The 17,459-nt window shown below is 43.3% G+C and overlaps 1 protein-coding gene across 1 annotated transcript in view; it reads right to left on the minus strand.

The window, feature by feature from the left end:
* The window catches only part of VEGFD (vascular endothelial growth factor D), a 32,019-nt gene extending 15,243 nt beyond the window's left edge, over positions 1-16,776 (minus strand). The window contains exon 1 of the mRNA XM_059821845.1: positions 16,637-16,776. Within this exon, the coding sequence (XP_059677828.1) occupies positions 16,637-16,726 (90 nt within the window). The 5' untranslated portion in view covers positions 16,727-16,776. The remainder of the gene's footprint in view (positions 1-16,636) is intronic.
* Positions 16,777-17,459: the final 683 nt, after the last annotated feature.

Genomic DNA, 17,459 nt, shown 5'->3' on the forward strand with positions numbered 1-17,459 from the left:
TTCTTCCCAGGAAACCATCCAGTAAAAAATTTCCTGATGCCCTTTCCCATAACAACAACAGCATTGAGATAAAGTGCAGACTCTCCCTCTGAGCACTGCTGATGCTAGGCAAGATGGTGAGCAGAAGGCACTGCTAGATTTTAAGGGAGGGCTGAATCCCAGATAGATAGTTCTAGATTTTTACAGTGTGGATATCTATTCTGTCTGTGAGTTAGTCACACTCTGCTCCCTCTATAGCCAAGACAGAGAAATACAGACACTTTTAGAGCATGTTTCATTTGAAATCACCTTGAAAGCCTTCCTGTTGGCTGCCCAGCAAGCCCAGGCTCACCAGATCACAAGAGGTATTTGTGTGGTGGATCTTTGGTCAAACAAATCTCACTGCAGCTATCTGGGATATAAAACATCTGAGGAGAAGCACCTAATTTTGTTCCAATCTACCTAAGTGCCAAAACAGGAACAGTGAATACAGCCTTATGTGTTTGTTTTGACTCCTTTGAGACTACTACAATACTCTCACCTAAAATGTTCTTTTAAACAGTTGCTAGAGCACAAACAGAGTGTTCAGCATCGAGAAAGATGTCCCTCATCCTTTTGACCACAGAGCTGGCGATCCACAACTTAAAAGCACTCAAAACCAAAAGCTTAAAAAATGAAAAGAACAGGGAAGGTGCATCAGCCCCACTGTCAGGGCACAGCCCCACAGCCTCGGACACCACAGACTGAACTGCTTCAGTCGGGCACTCTCTTGCTGCAGCCCAGAAGCAGTTAATAGCATGTGGTCACAAAATCTTTCCAAAGCATTCATTTCTGGTCATCCTGTTTTGAAAAGGACAGCATCAAATGAAAACACAGAACCTCTTATGGTCTCAGATGATACCGTAGATGACGTGCCATAGGGCTGCTAGCACCACGCAAATGTGGAGACTTCTTTCACGTACTGCAGTTTAAATTCAAGCCCTGTTTAGATACGGACAGACATACTCTGGCTGACTGAAAACCCCCTATTAGAACAGTGCAGCTTTGCACAGAAAGATGAATAAATATTTCAAAATGTGAAATTGGAGGAAGGTGTTAGGTTCAACAGTATCCCAAACCTACCCCTCATGTGATGATCAAGGACTTTATCCCCTCTCACAGTGATATCGAGTGGATGGCAGTTAAAATCAGCATTTGAACAGGAAGGGAGCTCCACACTCAGCCACAGAGCAGGGGGAAGCATGCAGAAAGGTCAAACCTCCGCTGACATTTTTGGGAGATCCAGCTCCTCCCAAAAAGCAAAAGGAACAGAGCTACTGTCTGCCTGCTTCTCCTGACCGTAGTCATCTGCACATGCTATTTCCCACTTTTCAGATACCCCTACCTCCCTTTTTTAGGCTTTCTCCCGTAACTACAGTCCTTCCTTCCAGGTTCCCTTCCTATTCTCCATTCTGCTCTCATCATCTTGTACTGCTTGGATCCCACTCTGCTTTTATGATGTTGTTTATTTTTACTCCTTTCCCCATATTCTGCCAGGTGGGAGTCTAATGAGACCTACCTCAGTCTGAGCTGTTCAGCCTCCTGGTGCGGAGGAACATCCATTTTTCTCCCTGCTATGCCCTTGCTCCACTTCCCTTAGGTTGGCCCAGATTTTAGTAGTCAGCTGGGGTGAGCCATCACCACTGTGGCAGTTGTTGGTTGCAATGGCTACCACCTAGATGTGGAGCAGGACTTCACTGTGCTTGGCGTCGTTCACATAGGTAGCAAAATTATGATCTTTGACCCCAGAAAGCTTAAAATATACATTAAGGCTTGAGAGAGAAAGAAAGGAGAGAAGAAGCCATTGGCAAAGGGCCAGGGCAATGTCCTTCACATGCTCGCAAAATGAACAAATTACCTGCGGAGCCATATCACTGGAAAGCTCCAAATGTCCTAAATTTTCAGTACCCGTAAATGTACACCCTCTATTCAACAAAATACATAATGCTATTGCCTACAAGAAATGTTTGCGTAGAGCTCATCAATAACAAATATCAAAGTAGTACGTTTAAGTCGTTCATTCTTATCTCTTCAGCTAACTGCTGCTCTTAATATCATTTTTCTAAGTATCTTATCGAAGAATGGAACCCATACCCAAAGACAAAAATCAGATTCATATTTAAAAGAAGTTGTGTGTTTTTCATAACACTGACCTTTCATATGTTCCAAAACTATTCTTCAACTCAAAGAGGAATATCTGTTTTCCTCTCTTTGGGCTATGAGCAACATCATTGACATCAGGAAATGATAACTTGGGTTAGCATTGTGATTTTTGGATAATTACAACTTTTGTCCTTCCAAAAGAAACCATAATGGGCTATCTGTCTTCTTCCTAGCAATCTCAGATGCCAGAAAAACCCTAAAAGTAGTTAGCATTGGAAAGGAACAAGAGAAAAAGCAGTGGTACATCCAGTGGCCTTTCCCACCTTGGACACTGGCTTAAATCAGGCACTGAGTTCATTACCCCGTTGATTTATGCTGGTCAAATATTTGGCTTATGCACCACGTCATATAGATGCACAATCCCACACATAGGCTGCACTGTTCACACTGGGCCCCTTCTTGAGAATTAGTATTGACAATCTCGTATCAGGTGCTGCAGCTCAGCAGTTTGTACCTTTTCTCCATGATTGACAAGCTCCTAGGTTTCTTGCCTAAGAAAAAATACCCTACCCTCTTCAAACTGATGTCTGAGTGAGTCAGCAGAACCCGTGTTTGCAGAACCCCTTTTTTCCATGTGCTGCTCTTTCCAGCCTGACATAGATGGTCTTTGCATTAATGCTGTGTTTCAGGATCTCCTGGAGGTATTTTGAACAATGGAGGAAAAATGTGTAGAATGTGATAGTAAAAGAAAGGCCCACTAACGTCCTAAATTTATTTGAGGACCTATAGCACAAACACATACCTAGGACCCAAAATTAATTTTTTTCAAGGCCATCAGTAACTATCAGTATTTTTATTTAAGAAAACATGTGCATGGTGAATAATATTTTGTGTGCATGAGAAGGCAAAAATAAAGGTTGATCAAAATCCATATTTTGCTCAATCTGAGGAAACTCCTGCTTGCATTTCAGTCTGTACTCGAGCACACTCACAGACCCAAGAAGGACATCCTGAAAGCTTACGCAGATGACTACTTTCCTTAAGCCCCAGCCTCGCAGTCCTTATCCATAGAGGGACATAAACCTCTGCTTAAAGCTAAACACATGTGTAAGAGCTCTTCTAAAAAGGAATGTTTTTCTGAGTTAGGGTCACAGATACTATTGTGGCAAGTGCTGTATAAATACCAATGGAAATCTTCAACATTATCATTGTGTCTGGGGCCAGGACAAATGATTAAGGAACCTCTCAATAACCTTGCACTGTTTTATGACCCATCCTCTCAGCGGTTAAGCAACAAAAAGAAGGTAATGGCTTTATCCTGCCAGGGAAAGCAGATTGTAGCTGCATAACACAGAGTGATGATTTTTTTAATGCCATTGTATCACAAACATGGCCAAACAGGTTTAAGCTAAGTTCAGACTAAATCTTTCAAAATTAACCAGTCTGGGGGGAGGTTTCATCACAAAGTGAGGACACTTGGGCATCAACAAAGAGTACTGGCAGCAAGTGAGGACTTTTTGAACCTTTATGTGAGTGTCGTTTGCTTAATGCAGCAGTAGCAGCTGCATTCAGTTCAAGAGGAGTCATGTAGAAGACAAAGACCTGACATAACCAGAAGCTGAACTCCCCCCTTTCCAGTGCTGCCCAAAGGCTATTCTCAGAACTAGACTCAAACCAGTTTAAATACTTGGTATATGATTCATCACCAGATGAAAATACCAAGGAACTTTGCTGCTATGAATGCTACACCTGAAAATAACCTCCTTTTCTTCCATGATGCATTCCCCAAGGTGTTTTTATGACAAGGTATGAGCTGATCATTGTTACTGGCTCTTGCAGAGATAGAGTGCCTACAGCTCCATGCCACCCCACAATCATTAAAAATAAAAACAATCTGATCCCATGGGTATGATTCACCTGACTGAATGTGAACTAGTTATCTGAGATGCCTATTACAGTTAATGGAGAAAAACAGGTCCATTGGGTGCACGTTCATCTCATTGTAAAGTCTGTTGGATAAACTGTGCCTCCAAACTGCCTCTTTCTCTCCATTGACACTGAAGGTGTTAGCAGGTCACTAGCTCAGCTGTAGTTAGGTGACCTGAATCCCACTCAACTGAGAGCAGTCAAATGAGATGAAATCCCCTCTCCTTATCCAAAGCACAGGCAACGTATGAGGGACAGCAGTCCCTTTTTCTCAGGTACACAAATATAAACAACCAGGAAGTGCGACTGGACTGGCTGAAGGACCTGGGACTGGATGAAGGAAGGCTGGCACTGGCAGTTGCCTCGACAGAGGAAAGCACTTGATTCCCTGCCTCAAAGCCATGGGGCAGTTGCCCAGCCATGCTGTGGCTTGCAGCACACAGACTGTGAGCTAATGTGGCCAGGGAACTGTAAGGGAGTTCCTGTGGAAAAGTCTTGTTCTCTCTTGGCAGGAGAACAGGGCAGCTCCTGCCATTGTGAGGCCAACACAAAGATCTACATGGTCTCTAAAGGTCTCTTGTTTGACCATTTTCCTGGTGGGGATGACAAGCTTCTGTGGAGTCTCTGCAGTAAGTGGAACTGCTTTTGAGGATTTTCATCCTTATTAGTAGTATTTTTAACATTATTGTGACTCCTAGGAGTATGGAGTCAGGTACAAACACAAAATAAAGGGACGATCCCTAACCTGGTGTCTACAACCAAAGTAAAAGATGAGAGAAAACAGAGGAAGGCATTCATCCAAAGGGAGTACCAAGGAAACACAGAAAATATTGCTCAGAGTAGTGGGCCATGATTTTGAGATAGCAGGGGCTCAACCATTGCCAAATGTTATCATAACAAATATCGTCTATAATACAGCATCTTGTATCCTTGGGGTGTTGCATAATGGGTAATAGAATAGTGAGACAATCTTCTGCAGCTTGAAAACATCAAGCTTGCAGGAGTGACTTACTGCCTTATCAACACGCAACTGCATCACCCTATAAACATCTAGCAGGAGGCGTCTAACTTTACCACATGTCTGACACATACTAGTTTGCGCTAATTTTATCATCACCATTGTATTTCATTTCTGAGGAGAGAAAGAACATCTACTTTTCAACAGCTCCAATAAAATCAGAATTTTGATTCGCTGTCAGCCGTGAACTTCTGATATACAAAGTCCCATCCCTGACTGTATCCCCTCTGGAAGCTTGATTATCTATGCGTTATTAGTGCACAAATAAGCTATTTTTAATTATAGTGAACATGACCACAGAGAGACAAAACAATGAGATATTTTGACTTCCTACTAATATTGTTCTCTGAAACAGATGGGCTTGTCATGGGATTTTTTAGTGATTATTACAGGCTTTGCCATCATTATCAGAAGCATGGATGAAGTTTCAGTACGCAGTACTTCATTCCACCTTCAAATGGTGACTGTTTAAACAAATACTCAAATCTGTTCTAAAACTTAGAAAAAAGTTTAGGCTCTCTCAGTGCACTGCCTTATCCAGATAGAACATTCACTTGATCATCATAGTTACAGCATTAATAGCCTGGAGGGACATGCTGCTTATGGTGGGGACAAGTTTAGTTCCTGTGAGGCAGATTTCCATCTGCAACTTTTTAAAAGGGTGCTTTCTCCAGTGAGAATTGTATTGAAAGCGTACAGCTATATTGTCCAAGTATATAGCAAAAAATATGCAACTGGGCTGAATTTCTTCTTTAAGAGGTTGAAAATGGCCTCAACATTCTTTCCCCAAATATAAAATTACTAAGGACCGTGTTACAGTTGAGAAACTCTAGGGTTGCATCAGACATATGATAGTCAAAGAAGTTGGGGTTTTGGAGCTCGGAGGTGAGCACTTTTTGTTTTCCAAAGCCACCTCTGAAAATTGATGCCTTGATTTGCTTGTTAACATTTTCAGCTGTGCCCACTACTACAGCATTTTCTGCAACTGCATGGAAGGGAGACTCCATATAACTCTCACCAGCAAAGATACGCATGTGTCAGACATGCATTGCCTGGCTGCAATGCCCAGACAGATACTCCTGCTGTGCCTGCAGAGGAGGAAATGGTACCCTGAGTGGAAAGCCTGAAGGTCACCTCTCTACCCTCATCACAGAATCACAGAATCACTAAGGTTGGAAAAGACCTGTAAGATCATCAAGTCCAACCATTAAAAAAAAAACCAAACAAACAAACAAAAAAAAAAACCACCACCCCACACCGCACCACACAACACCACACAAACAAAAAAAAACCCCACACCACACAGCACCATGCCCATCAAGCCACATCCCACAATGCCACATCCACACGCTCCTTGAATACCTCCAGGGAGGGTGCCTGCTTGCCCAGAAAAAGCTCAAGGACCGAAGAGCAGGCACAGGAAAAAAACTTTTGCTTCCCTCACCCACAGTCCAGGCAAAACCTCTCCCGGCCCTGCCTCAAGAGTTACAGAGTGTTGGCCTTGGCCATGCGTCCTTTCAGAAAAGGGTGACTGTGTGATCACACCACTTCATCCTGAAGTCCTGTGTGTCATGGCTGCTGAAAGAGAAACTGCATAAGGCCCTGTGCTGTAAGAAGAGCAGTGGAGGATTGCCAGAGCACAGAAAGAAGGACTGACAGGTATGTTACCTGTGGGTCTGGGAGGAATGTATAATGATAAAACTAACAGTTTGACCAGGTGTTGTATGAGGGGGCAGGGGGCTGAGAGGGAGAGGTTTATCTGGCACTGTCACATTTCTCACTGATACAGATGTGATGTTTGAGGGCCTCTTTTGCTAAAATCTTGCCAGTACATCATCTGACCAAGACGCAAAACTGGAGGAGAAGCAACTTCTAGACTGCTCCACCTCTGTTGTTCAATGTGGTAAAAAGTTCCCTCCAGACTCCCCTCCTTAGGAGTCTGCCTCCTTGGGTTCCAGCCTTACTTCCAGTGAAGACAGGAGACTTAATTACACCATTCCTAAATTTAGTGGTCAAGGTGGTGATAAAACAGCTTCTACTTAAGCTGAAGATGATGTGTTTTCACAAGTAAATCATATTAGCCACCCTACAGCTTCAAGAGTACAGCTGTTTTATATTTTGAATGGCCTTTTGAAGTAGAATAGGTCTTTTGTGGTGCTACAGCAAACAAATCAGACTTCTTGCACTTTGGTAGCATGCTTACATTATCAAAATCCTGAGAGACAAGACATTTTGGTTGCTCTATTCTTGGTTTGAATGAACCAAAATATTCAAAGCAAAGAACTGAAAACATCAGAATTTTACATGATTTTGTGAAAGCATAGATTTCAGAATATTTCATATTCTTTTTCATGTCCAAAGCAATCAGAGACTGATAATATTTTATCAAAATGCCTCTCACAACTATATACATTTAGCCAGCTAGATCTTTACATCAAAATGAGGGAGTTTTTTTTCCAGCCAGCAAATATTTTGAGAAGCAACTGCAACTCTCACTAAACAAATATTTCTTCCCACAGTCAGGCCTTTTAGCTTTCATGGGAAACATCCTCACATCAACTGAAGTGTGATTTTGAAGGTAACAACATTCACTGTGCATCATTTTGTCGGCAGTGATGGAAAAGCCAGACAGGCAGATGGAAGAAAAGAGTAGGTCTACTATGGTATGGAGTTTCTTATTCTACAACATTGAGAGTTTACCTTTAGGTCTGTCCTACACTGATCACGCAAAGTATAGTTGCTTTGTCAGTGAAAGAATCACAGAATCACTACGGTTGGAAAAGACCTGTAAGATCATCAAGTCCAACCATCAACAAATACCACCATGTCCCACAATGCCACATCCACACGTTCCTTGAACACCTCCAGTGATGGTGACTCCACCACTTCCCTGGGCAGCCTGTTCCACTGCTTGACTACTCTCTCAATAAAGAAATTTTTCCTAATATCCAGCCTGAACCTCCCCTGGTGCAACTTGAGGCCATTTCCTCTTGTCCTGTCACTCGTCACTTGGGAGAAGAGATGAACACCCACCTCTCTGCAACCTCCTTTCAGGTAATTGTAGAGAGCGATAAGGTCTCCCCTCAGCCTCCTCTTCTCCAGACTGAACAACCCCAGTTCCCTCAGCCGCTCCTCATAAGACTTGTGCTCCAGACCCCTCACCAACTTCGTCGCCCTTCTCTGGACACGCTCCAGCACCTCAATGTCCTTCTTGTAGTGAGGGGCCCAAAACTGAACACAGGATTCGAGGTGCGGCCTCACCAGTTCCAAGTAGAGGGGGACAATCACTTCCCTGCTCCTGCTGGCCACACTATTTCTGATACAGGCCAGGATGCCGTTGGCCTTCTTGGCCACCTGGGCACACTGCTGGCTCATATTCAGCCGGCTGTCGATCAACACCCCCAGGTCCTTTTCTGCGGGGCAGCTTTCCAGCCACTCGTCCCCAAGCCTGTAGCGTTGCCTGGGGTTGTTGTGACCAAAGTGCAGGACCCGGCACTTGGCCTTGTTGAACCGCATACAATTGGCCTGGGCCCATCGATCCAGCCTGTCCAGATCCCTCTGCAGAGCCTTCCGACCCTCAACCAGATCAACACTCCCGCCCAACTTGGTGTCATCTGCAAACTTGCTGAGGGAGCACTCAATCCCCTCATCCAGATCATCGATAAAGATATTAAACAAGACCAGACCCAAATCTGAGCCCTGGGGGACTCCACTTGTGACCGGCCACCAACTGGATTTGACTCCATTCACCACGACGCTCTGGGCTCGGCCATCCAGCCAGTTTTTTTACCCAGTACACTTGTCTAAGCCACGAGTCGCCAGCTTCTCCAGGAGAATGCTGTGGGGAACAGTGTCAAAGGCTTTACTGAAGTCCAGGTAGACAACATCCACAGCCTTCCCCTCATCCACTAGGCAGGTCACCTGGTCATAGAAGGAGATCAGGTTGGTCAAGCAGGACCTGCCTTTCATGAACCCGTGCTGGCTGGGCCTGATCCCTTGGTTGTCCTGTACGTGCCCTGTGAGCGCCCTCAAGATGAGCCTCTCCATAATCTTCCCCGGCACCGAGGTCAGGCTGACAGGCCTGTAGTTCCCTGGATCCTCCTTCTGTCCCTTCTTGTAGATGGGCGTCACATTGGCAACACAGATAGATTGTCGTTGATATATCCCAAATGCTACTGACAGCTTTGGGAGTCTTACAGTATGTTTTCTGAGCCTCTACTTGTATGCTTGTTTGTATCGTCTTGCATTGCTGCACTCTGCTCAGGCAGCCGTGTTGCTCAGTACAGAGCACAGCAGAAGCATGATGTAGCACTTACTTCGTCTTACACAATGTCAGGTGCTAGTCTAACACTGTGAGAGGGTACACATGTCAAAAATAGCGTATTATATGTATTTACAAAGAGCGTGTCCAGACTGTAGTCACTTTCTTTTGATATTTGTCCATTCTTTGGAAGTCACTGGGGTTTGGATAGTGATTTTGGAATGGCTCGGTAACAGAGACCTGAATGAAATCAGATGACTATGTCTCCTTCTAATTCTTGAAAATAACTTTTAATGTGATGAAGGTTCCTTCAGTTAGTGCTTTCACTGGTTTCTGGGTTTGCCCCAAGACATTTTAATAAATGTTTTGGAAGTGTGACTAGCCAATTGGACAGCTGGGTTTCAAAATGTCACTTCACAAAGCAAAGCCATTGCCAGTACTGAATGAACTTATGTTACCCCAAACACATGCACACATTTTCCTGGAATTGTAGTTTTTCTTAAGTAATATTTCCCTAGCAGTTCAGGAAAGTATCCTAACGTGGTTTCTGAGTCACATTGTTAATTAAAGTGAAAAGTTTACCTGTTTGTGTGGCACATTCTCTATGTGCAACATGACTTGTGATACAGTAACATGATGCAACTTTTTTGCAATTCAACCCACCTCAAATAGAATTCCCTCCCCAACTGCAGGCAAATTGTGACTGCGCTGCAGTTGGTGACAATAAATTCGCAAAACTAACCTGGCATGCTTCCCATCTGAAAGCATGGCTCAGACAAAGCCATCCTGACATCCTGGTGATAAAGGGAGCAGTCACCCCTTTCCAAAACCATGTGGCACCGACATGGGATTGCCAAATCCCATGTGTACAACTGCAGGTCTGTTGTGGTCAGTACGACTCTGTGGAAGCGGCAAGGACCCTAGATGGCGTTCTACCACTGGCTGAGTGGTCGCACACTTTAAGTCACATTTGGGGGAAAGCAGAAAAAAATATGCAGCTGTCCTTCAGGAAGCTGAATTTTTCTTAATGCGAGCAAACTAAAATACCCTGCTCAATTATTCTGCTTTTCATTGGCAGAGAAGCCCATATATAGCTCTTTCACAAGGGTGTCAAAAACAGAGCAAATTCTGCTTGGTCTTCCCATGGGCCAATGGAGTCTCTGCAGCTGTAGTGGGGGCACATAGGATTTTGTCCCCTTTCCCCAAATCCCAACAAGGATTATGAAGATTTCCAAAACATGCTGGGGAGGTAGGGAGCAGGCAGAGAAGTAGGTAAGGGACTGACACATAGTGGGAGGAATAAGGATTTCTTTAGGAAAGGTATCATATTGAGTTTACTTCCCTGCAGCAAAATATCTTGGGTCATTTTTTCCCCCCAGCAAAGCCCGGGACTACATCTCAAAGCCAAGCCCAAGAAACAGCAATGGCCAGTTTTGTAACTGGACTTACTTGCCCTGAGAGAAAGGTCTAAAAGAAACACAGATCCCAGTTGCTTAGAGATAACTATGAAAACTACTGTACAAAGTTTTTAATGGGAATAAGAATAAATGAGTTATCACCTACAACAACTGTACCTTATTTATTTTTCCCAAATACTGATATGGTGTCCACAGGAGATAAGACACAAGTAAACCTTACTCAGCTCTAGTATGGCATAGAGACAGCAGTGATCAGAACAAAATTTGCAGACACAACAGCAGAGGTCTCACAAGCCAGAGGTTGCACCAGGTTTTTTTTCCCATTTTCAAGCAGGCTGTTTCTCTGTTTGCCTCTTGTGGGAGCCTGCATCAACACCACCACATCAGTGGTTAGAAACAATGCAAATGCCTGTGAGGGAGAAAGCACAATTAGGCTACATAAGGCAGAAACAAGCAACACTCACTGAGCTTGAGCTGATTGCTGGTTTTCATTGCCTTGTGACCACAAATTAACAGAAAGTTGTTCCACTGCCCTCTGAACCTGCCTTCCTGCCTTCCTTTGGTTTCACAGAGTTTCAGATGTGAGCCACAACTGATGTCAAAGTTTAATTAGCACTGTCTTCATTTCAAACAGCTGACTAATAGAATTAATTTCTCAAATGTTGCATCTGATTAATCTGAACAGCCTGAGGTACTTTTCAGAGTTCTGCTCTATACTCAGACGTTGCAGTCCTAGCTGAGATGGACTGGACTGGAACAGCAGCTGGGAGAGATTTTTTTGCTATTTCTCACAAGCAAGCGCTGGTCTTGATAAAGTAGCAGTGTGTTAGTAGTTTCCAAACTGATAAAAGCCAAGGATGGATGCCGTGTGGCATGGCAACAATACAGAATTGTTCTCTTATCCTTCACTGTCCCTTGTCAAGGCAGTAGCAGATAAGTCAGAACAAATTGGCTTTCGTCACACCTCCCTGACAGCTTCCCACTCCTGAAGAAAAAGCATAGACGATCATTTCTGCAGGAATGCAGCAAGTTCATTTTCACATGGTTTTGGCTCATCGTGCCTATCAGAGATGGTAATCACAGAGAATCAAAAGCAGCAGTGACAAAGCTGGGATAATAAAACACTTCTGAAAACCACAGTTTCATAATCTTGATTTAAAGGAGTTTGCTAACTTTGAAAGGAAGCTGGATGTGAGAATGAAAAGCCTAGTTTAAACAGATAAATTGTTTCCAACAACCTTTCGAGTTGCTTTTTCTAGCTGTTGAGCAGTTTGCTGTGCTTCCAGGAGTTGCCTTTGAGGAAGATAACCCATGAGATAGAGGATTTGTTAGAATCTCTCTTTTCTAGAAACTCAGCAACATTTGCAAGCAGTTATTAGAGAGCTTTGTCGATCTATCTGAGAAACAGTGTCAGTCATAATTACAGAGACAAAAGCTTACATCCAGCTCTGCTGCTTAGGTTTCTTTGCAGAGCTCTGTCTGTTTTGGTTGTACAAACAGACAGACTGCAGCTGGCTCTAGGAAAGGAGAGATGCAAAGAGCTTCCCGATTCCTTCCGATCACAGTGTGATGGCTCTCCGGTATTTCCATGCCTTCCCAGGGGCAAAGCATTCTCCACTTAGGTGGTCCAGGGACCGAGGATCATGGTGAAGTGCTGTTTCACACTCACCAGCAGACAGGGGCTATGCACTAGCTGCATTTGGCAAGTGGCTTCCACCTCTGTCCAACTCACAGTGGCAATACAAGATTGTTGAATCTAAGATTTGTTAGAGCAAAAATGACCACTCAAGGCTGTATCAATGTTTAGTGCAGAAGTAAAAAAGGTTTAGCTGTGGAAAAGGAGGGCATGTAACAGAGAGCAACCATGTTTCGCTCCAGGGCTAAACATAACTAACCCTTCGGTCTTCTGATCAGAAAGCAGATTTGTAGTTCAGTGGTAGTCCTCTGGCCTATCACCTGTGGGTTTCTTTCTAGTGAACCAAAGGAGGGTTCACCAAGGGGAGAAGACCTCTGCAAAAAGGCTGTGAGTCTGTTATAACTTGGGCATTACCAGTTGTCTCTTTCTCTTGCCTTCCCCCTAACACTTTATTAATAACAGAAGGGGCAGAATAGGGCAGGGAGTGTTGGGACTCAAATTCTCAGAGATCAAGACCTTGCAGCCTCATTAGAGAGGCAGTTTTAGTGTTGGAAGGCAGAAGCAGCTCTGACAGATCATTGGCTTTTCTTGGCAAAAAATTTGCCTCCGCTCTGATGAACATAAGACATAGCTCTTTGCATCTAATTTTAAAATTCTGGAAAAAGTAGCCTATGTCTGTCATTGCTGTAGGAGAGGAAAAATGTGTGGGGGAGAGACAGGAAAAGAGACAGTGAAGTTTGCGGTTCCCTAGCTGAGAGGTTCCAAAACGTAAGAGACTGTCAGCACAAAACTTCAACAAGGCATTTTTTTAAGCATTTCCTGATGAAAAAAAAATAATGCTCAGTCTTCAGAAAACCCATGTGGCAATCTAATTGCTCCCCAAGGTCTTCTTATGTCAGGCTGGCATCCTGAACCAAGCAAGTGGCGTGCGAGGCAGAGGGCTTTCTGCCAGCCTTGACGTGAGTTCAGCTAAGGAGCCCTGCCCGACACCTGCGCGGCTGCGCTGTCCCAGTCTGAGGCTGCCCACCGTTTCCCATCATGAGACTGTTTTCCAGTTGTTTATTACACTGCCAGACGTTAGATGTGCAGGCTGAAACTTTCCACACCAGATGTCTGCCTCAAAATGATTTTAATAATTTTTTGCTTTCTCTGTCAAAATGGCTTGACCACAGTTGAGGATGAAGCTCCTTCTTCATCCATGCAAAAACGCTTTCTGGCAACCTCCTCTTTGCAAACGTTAGGCGTTTCCCCGCTGTGGATCACAGATGTGAAGTTTTCACACCTGAGAAACCTTTGTTGGCCCGTATGTGCCTACTGCTATCTGCAAAAATCCACCCAAACATAAAAACCTCCGAGAGCAACAGCAGAGACATGGCAGGGTTTGGCAGCCAGACGCTCAGCACATGGGGCCTGTGCTGACCCCACTCCATCCAGGAGTGGAGCAGGACATGGGTGCCGGCCACCGCAGGTCCAGCCCACGGGGCTGAGAGCTGGGCGCCTGCCCTTCCTCAGCCCCAGGGGTTGGGCAACCAGGGAAAGGAAGCTGCCAGATTTGCCTGTGGATGGGGAAGGAGATGAACACTGATGGAAGAGGGCAAGACCTGGCCAAGGAGGCTGAGAGCATCTGAAGAGACCAGAACTAGAAACTGGGGTCAGTCCTGACCACAGAGACAAAGGGAGAAGCTAGGGATGGAGGAGGGACCATGGTCAGACATAACTGGAAAGCAAAGGAGTCCAGTAGGGCTGTCTCTGAGGGGCTGGGACAGACCTCCGGAGGGTCTGAGAGAAAAGCAGGACATCCCCAGCCAGGAGGAAGCAAGTGGGAAGGAGGGCAGCACAGAGAGAGCATGAACGGGAGCCCAGTAGGGAAACTGAGGCCCTGAGTCCTGGAGGTGGCAGAACACTGGTCAAATGCATGACTGGAACAGGTCAGGAATGGAGAGAGGAAGGAGGAGCTGGGCCTGACAGACCGGGGACAACCGGCCTTGGTGTGCACATGGCGGGAAAAGGGACTCCTGCACGCAGAAGAGGATGGCATTTCTGAAGGGTTGGGAAAAGCCACGCACAACGGAGATACTTGCTGAATCACAGCAGCTTGTACAGAAGCTTTTTAATGTTCACAGCATTAATTAGATATTTGTGGAGGGGGATAAGAGAGTATTTAAATCCTTAGCCCTCCAAAACTCTATTGCGTGATACCACACTGATACCACCTGATGGTTTAAACCATCAACAGGTTTAAAACTTCAGGTGTCCTGGGCAGAGCTCAGCTACCTGAACTCATGTAACAGTGGGAGAGCAGGTTGCTGGTGCTTAACCCTTCTTGGGTCTCATTAATTGCCTATTACCTGCATCCTGACTTCGTGATTTAATCCAGACAATACTGCCATTGATCTGAAAGAACTTCAAAAAAATAAGGCATGATACGTGAATGCAATACATCATTTCTGTATTCTGCAAATTCAATCTGAGGTGCAATCAGTAAGAATAGGCATGACCTTGTGTACCATTAAACACTGTAACATGAAGGACTTGTTGTGGGGTATATCCACATATGTACACACACAGAAGCCCACAGGTCATGCATGCTAAAACAACCCAGAAATCTAACATACTATGAAAAACATTAAAAGAAAAATAATCAACAGCTTAGCCAAAAATCTCTGTCTACACAGAAAGAGCCGGAACAAGCGGAAAACCAATCTTTTCCTTGTGGCAATCAGCAGCCAATGCATGTGAAACACAGCCCTTTTTAGTGTGATCTACACGATACCTTCAGGATAGTCTTGGAAACTAGCAGTGATTTGTTATTATATACAATACTCAGTGGCTAGGCTGGCTTCTTGAGAGCAGTAGCAAGATTACAATGGAAACAATTACAGATGTACATATGTTGGATGGACAATGCTATCACAGTGAATAATCTATAAACCAGTGTAAATTGGCAAGAAGAGCTCTTGTATTTATTCTAGGCAAAGTGGGTATAGTTTCAAAATTTAATTAGAAGACTAAGTAGTGGTTTACTATTATGCTGAATAAACTGGTGTCCCATGTGAGGACCGTATTATCATCACTGCCAATTATACAATGGTTAGTATTCTATATTAGAAAGCACTTTCTGACTTAAATAAAGTGATTCCTACAAGTAAGAAACCAGTGATTTGTCATGCAGTTCATAAAGGTGATGTATACAAGACTGATTATTCTGTTCCTAATGTCTTCAAAGCACTGATTAGTGAGGTTGTAAATTAAAAGCTTGTGAACGGTGAGCAGGCAAAGGGGTTAGTCATTAGTCATCCTGAGGCACACATCGCTCACTACTGCTAAATTCTTGTGCTGGCAACAGCAGTCTGCAATTAAGCACAGAACTTAGCATTTCTTTTCTAAAACACAGGTCAACATGCAGCTCAGTTCACAGACTAGTGTGTGGTCATCTCTTGCAAGCAGGAGGTTTTCTGAACTGAAAACAAAAGTCTTTGCTTGCTTTGCTCTGTTAGTGAAAAACAAATAATTTGTTCTGGACCACACACCGAATTAAACATTTTTGGACACACTGCATATGTAGAAACTTGTTCCAGTTTTTGTTCTGATTTGTCTAAATGATTGTCCTGGATGTTCTCACATTGTCACAGAAAATCAGATCTGAAAAATCCTACTCTCAAGGTGAGGCTTCAGCTTAAACTTTGTTGCATGTATTATATTCAGAAGAAAGGTTAATTCCCAGGCAATGTGCTCTATTATTACTAGTTGCTGCTTATTTTAAAGTCCTGGATAACGTCTCTTAATAAAACAAAAGAAAAACATTTCTCTGATTTCTGGCAAACAAGTGAACAACTGATGAACACGTGTTTTTAGTGGAAAAATTTCAATAGCAGGATACTTATTCCTGCAATTCTAAATACCTGAAATTAAAAAGTGTATTTAACAAGTATTCTAAATGCTCTGACTTGCATTTTTGTTTAGATGTTGCTTTTATTTTGCATGACCGACACTAAAAGTTTAACTTAAGGACAAAGTATACAAGAAGTATTTAATAATAACTAGTAAAAAGACATAAAATATTAAACAGCAAATATGGATTTAACTTCTTTATAGATTCTCCTTTCTCCTATGGCTGCTAAACAACTGTGCAACTAAACCATCACAAAATAAACCCAAACACAAAAACATCAAAAAGACCACTAGCTTGCATATCAACTATATGTAATTCTGGCAATTTGAATTATTAAGAATGACAGTAAATAAAGATCACCTACCTTCACAGATCCATTCTCATAGTCAGATCCTTGCAGCAGATGTAGAAAAGAAACTATGAAAATATTCACAGTTGCCCACGGTTTGTACATTCTGGTGTTTAAAATCCACAGGTTACTACGCAGTCGTCGTCATACAGCTAGAGGCGTCTGTTTTGAAATGCATTTCTCTATCGGCAATACAGAAAAGAAAAGCTTCCAGAATTTCTCTTATAAACTCACAAAGGATTCCAACATATGAGAGTAAATATCTGGCTCTTTACCACTCCAAACAATTGTAAGTTCATCTAAAGAATGTCATTTCTTAGAGCAGATTTTAGATACACTTGAAAGAAAATCATGATAAGGATTTAGATAGATATGTATCTGTATATATATACACATACACGCTCACAAGTGATCAGGTATGGATTCCAGTTAATGAAGTTAATATATCTTCCATCAAGACACAAAGAGGCATTCAAAATCCATCTGTGGTCCAGAAAATGTAAGAAATCTGCTCTATTCTGTGCTCCGTGTTACAGCAGCCTTTTAAGATGGTAGTGTAATGGCCAATGTTTTGAGCTCGAGAGCTGTAATCCAACTCTGTATTAAAACTTTTTTCACAACCTTCATGGAAGCTTGCAGAAGCATGTGTCTTAAATCTGATACAGACTTTGGCAGTAACACAGTCAAATTTTGGCTCTAATCCCATTTTGTCCCTACCAATAGCATAGCAGTTTTTAAACTAACTGATGCAATCTAGACTCCCATTATTTTAAAGAAGATTACCTGAAACATGAAACTTCAGCACACGTTCTTACACAGCACACATATTTTAAGTTAC

Source organism: Gavia stellata, chromosome 1, assembly GCF_030936135.1.
Source record: "Gavia stellata isolate bGavSte3 chromosome 1, bGavSte3.hap2, whole genome shotgun sequence".
Lineage (NCBI taxonomy): Eukaryota > Metazoa > Chordata > Aves > Gaviiformes > Gaviidae > Gavia > Gavia stellata.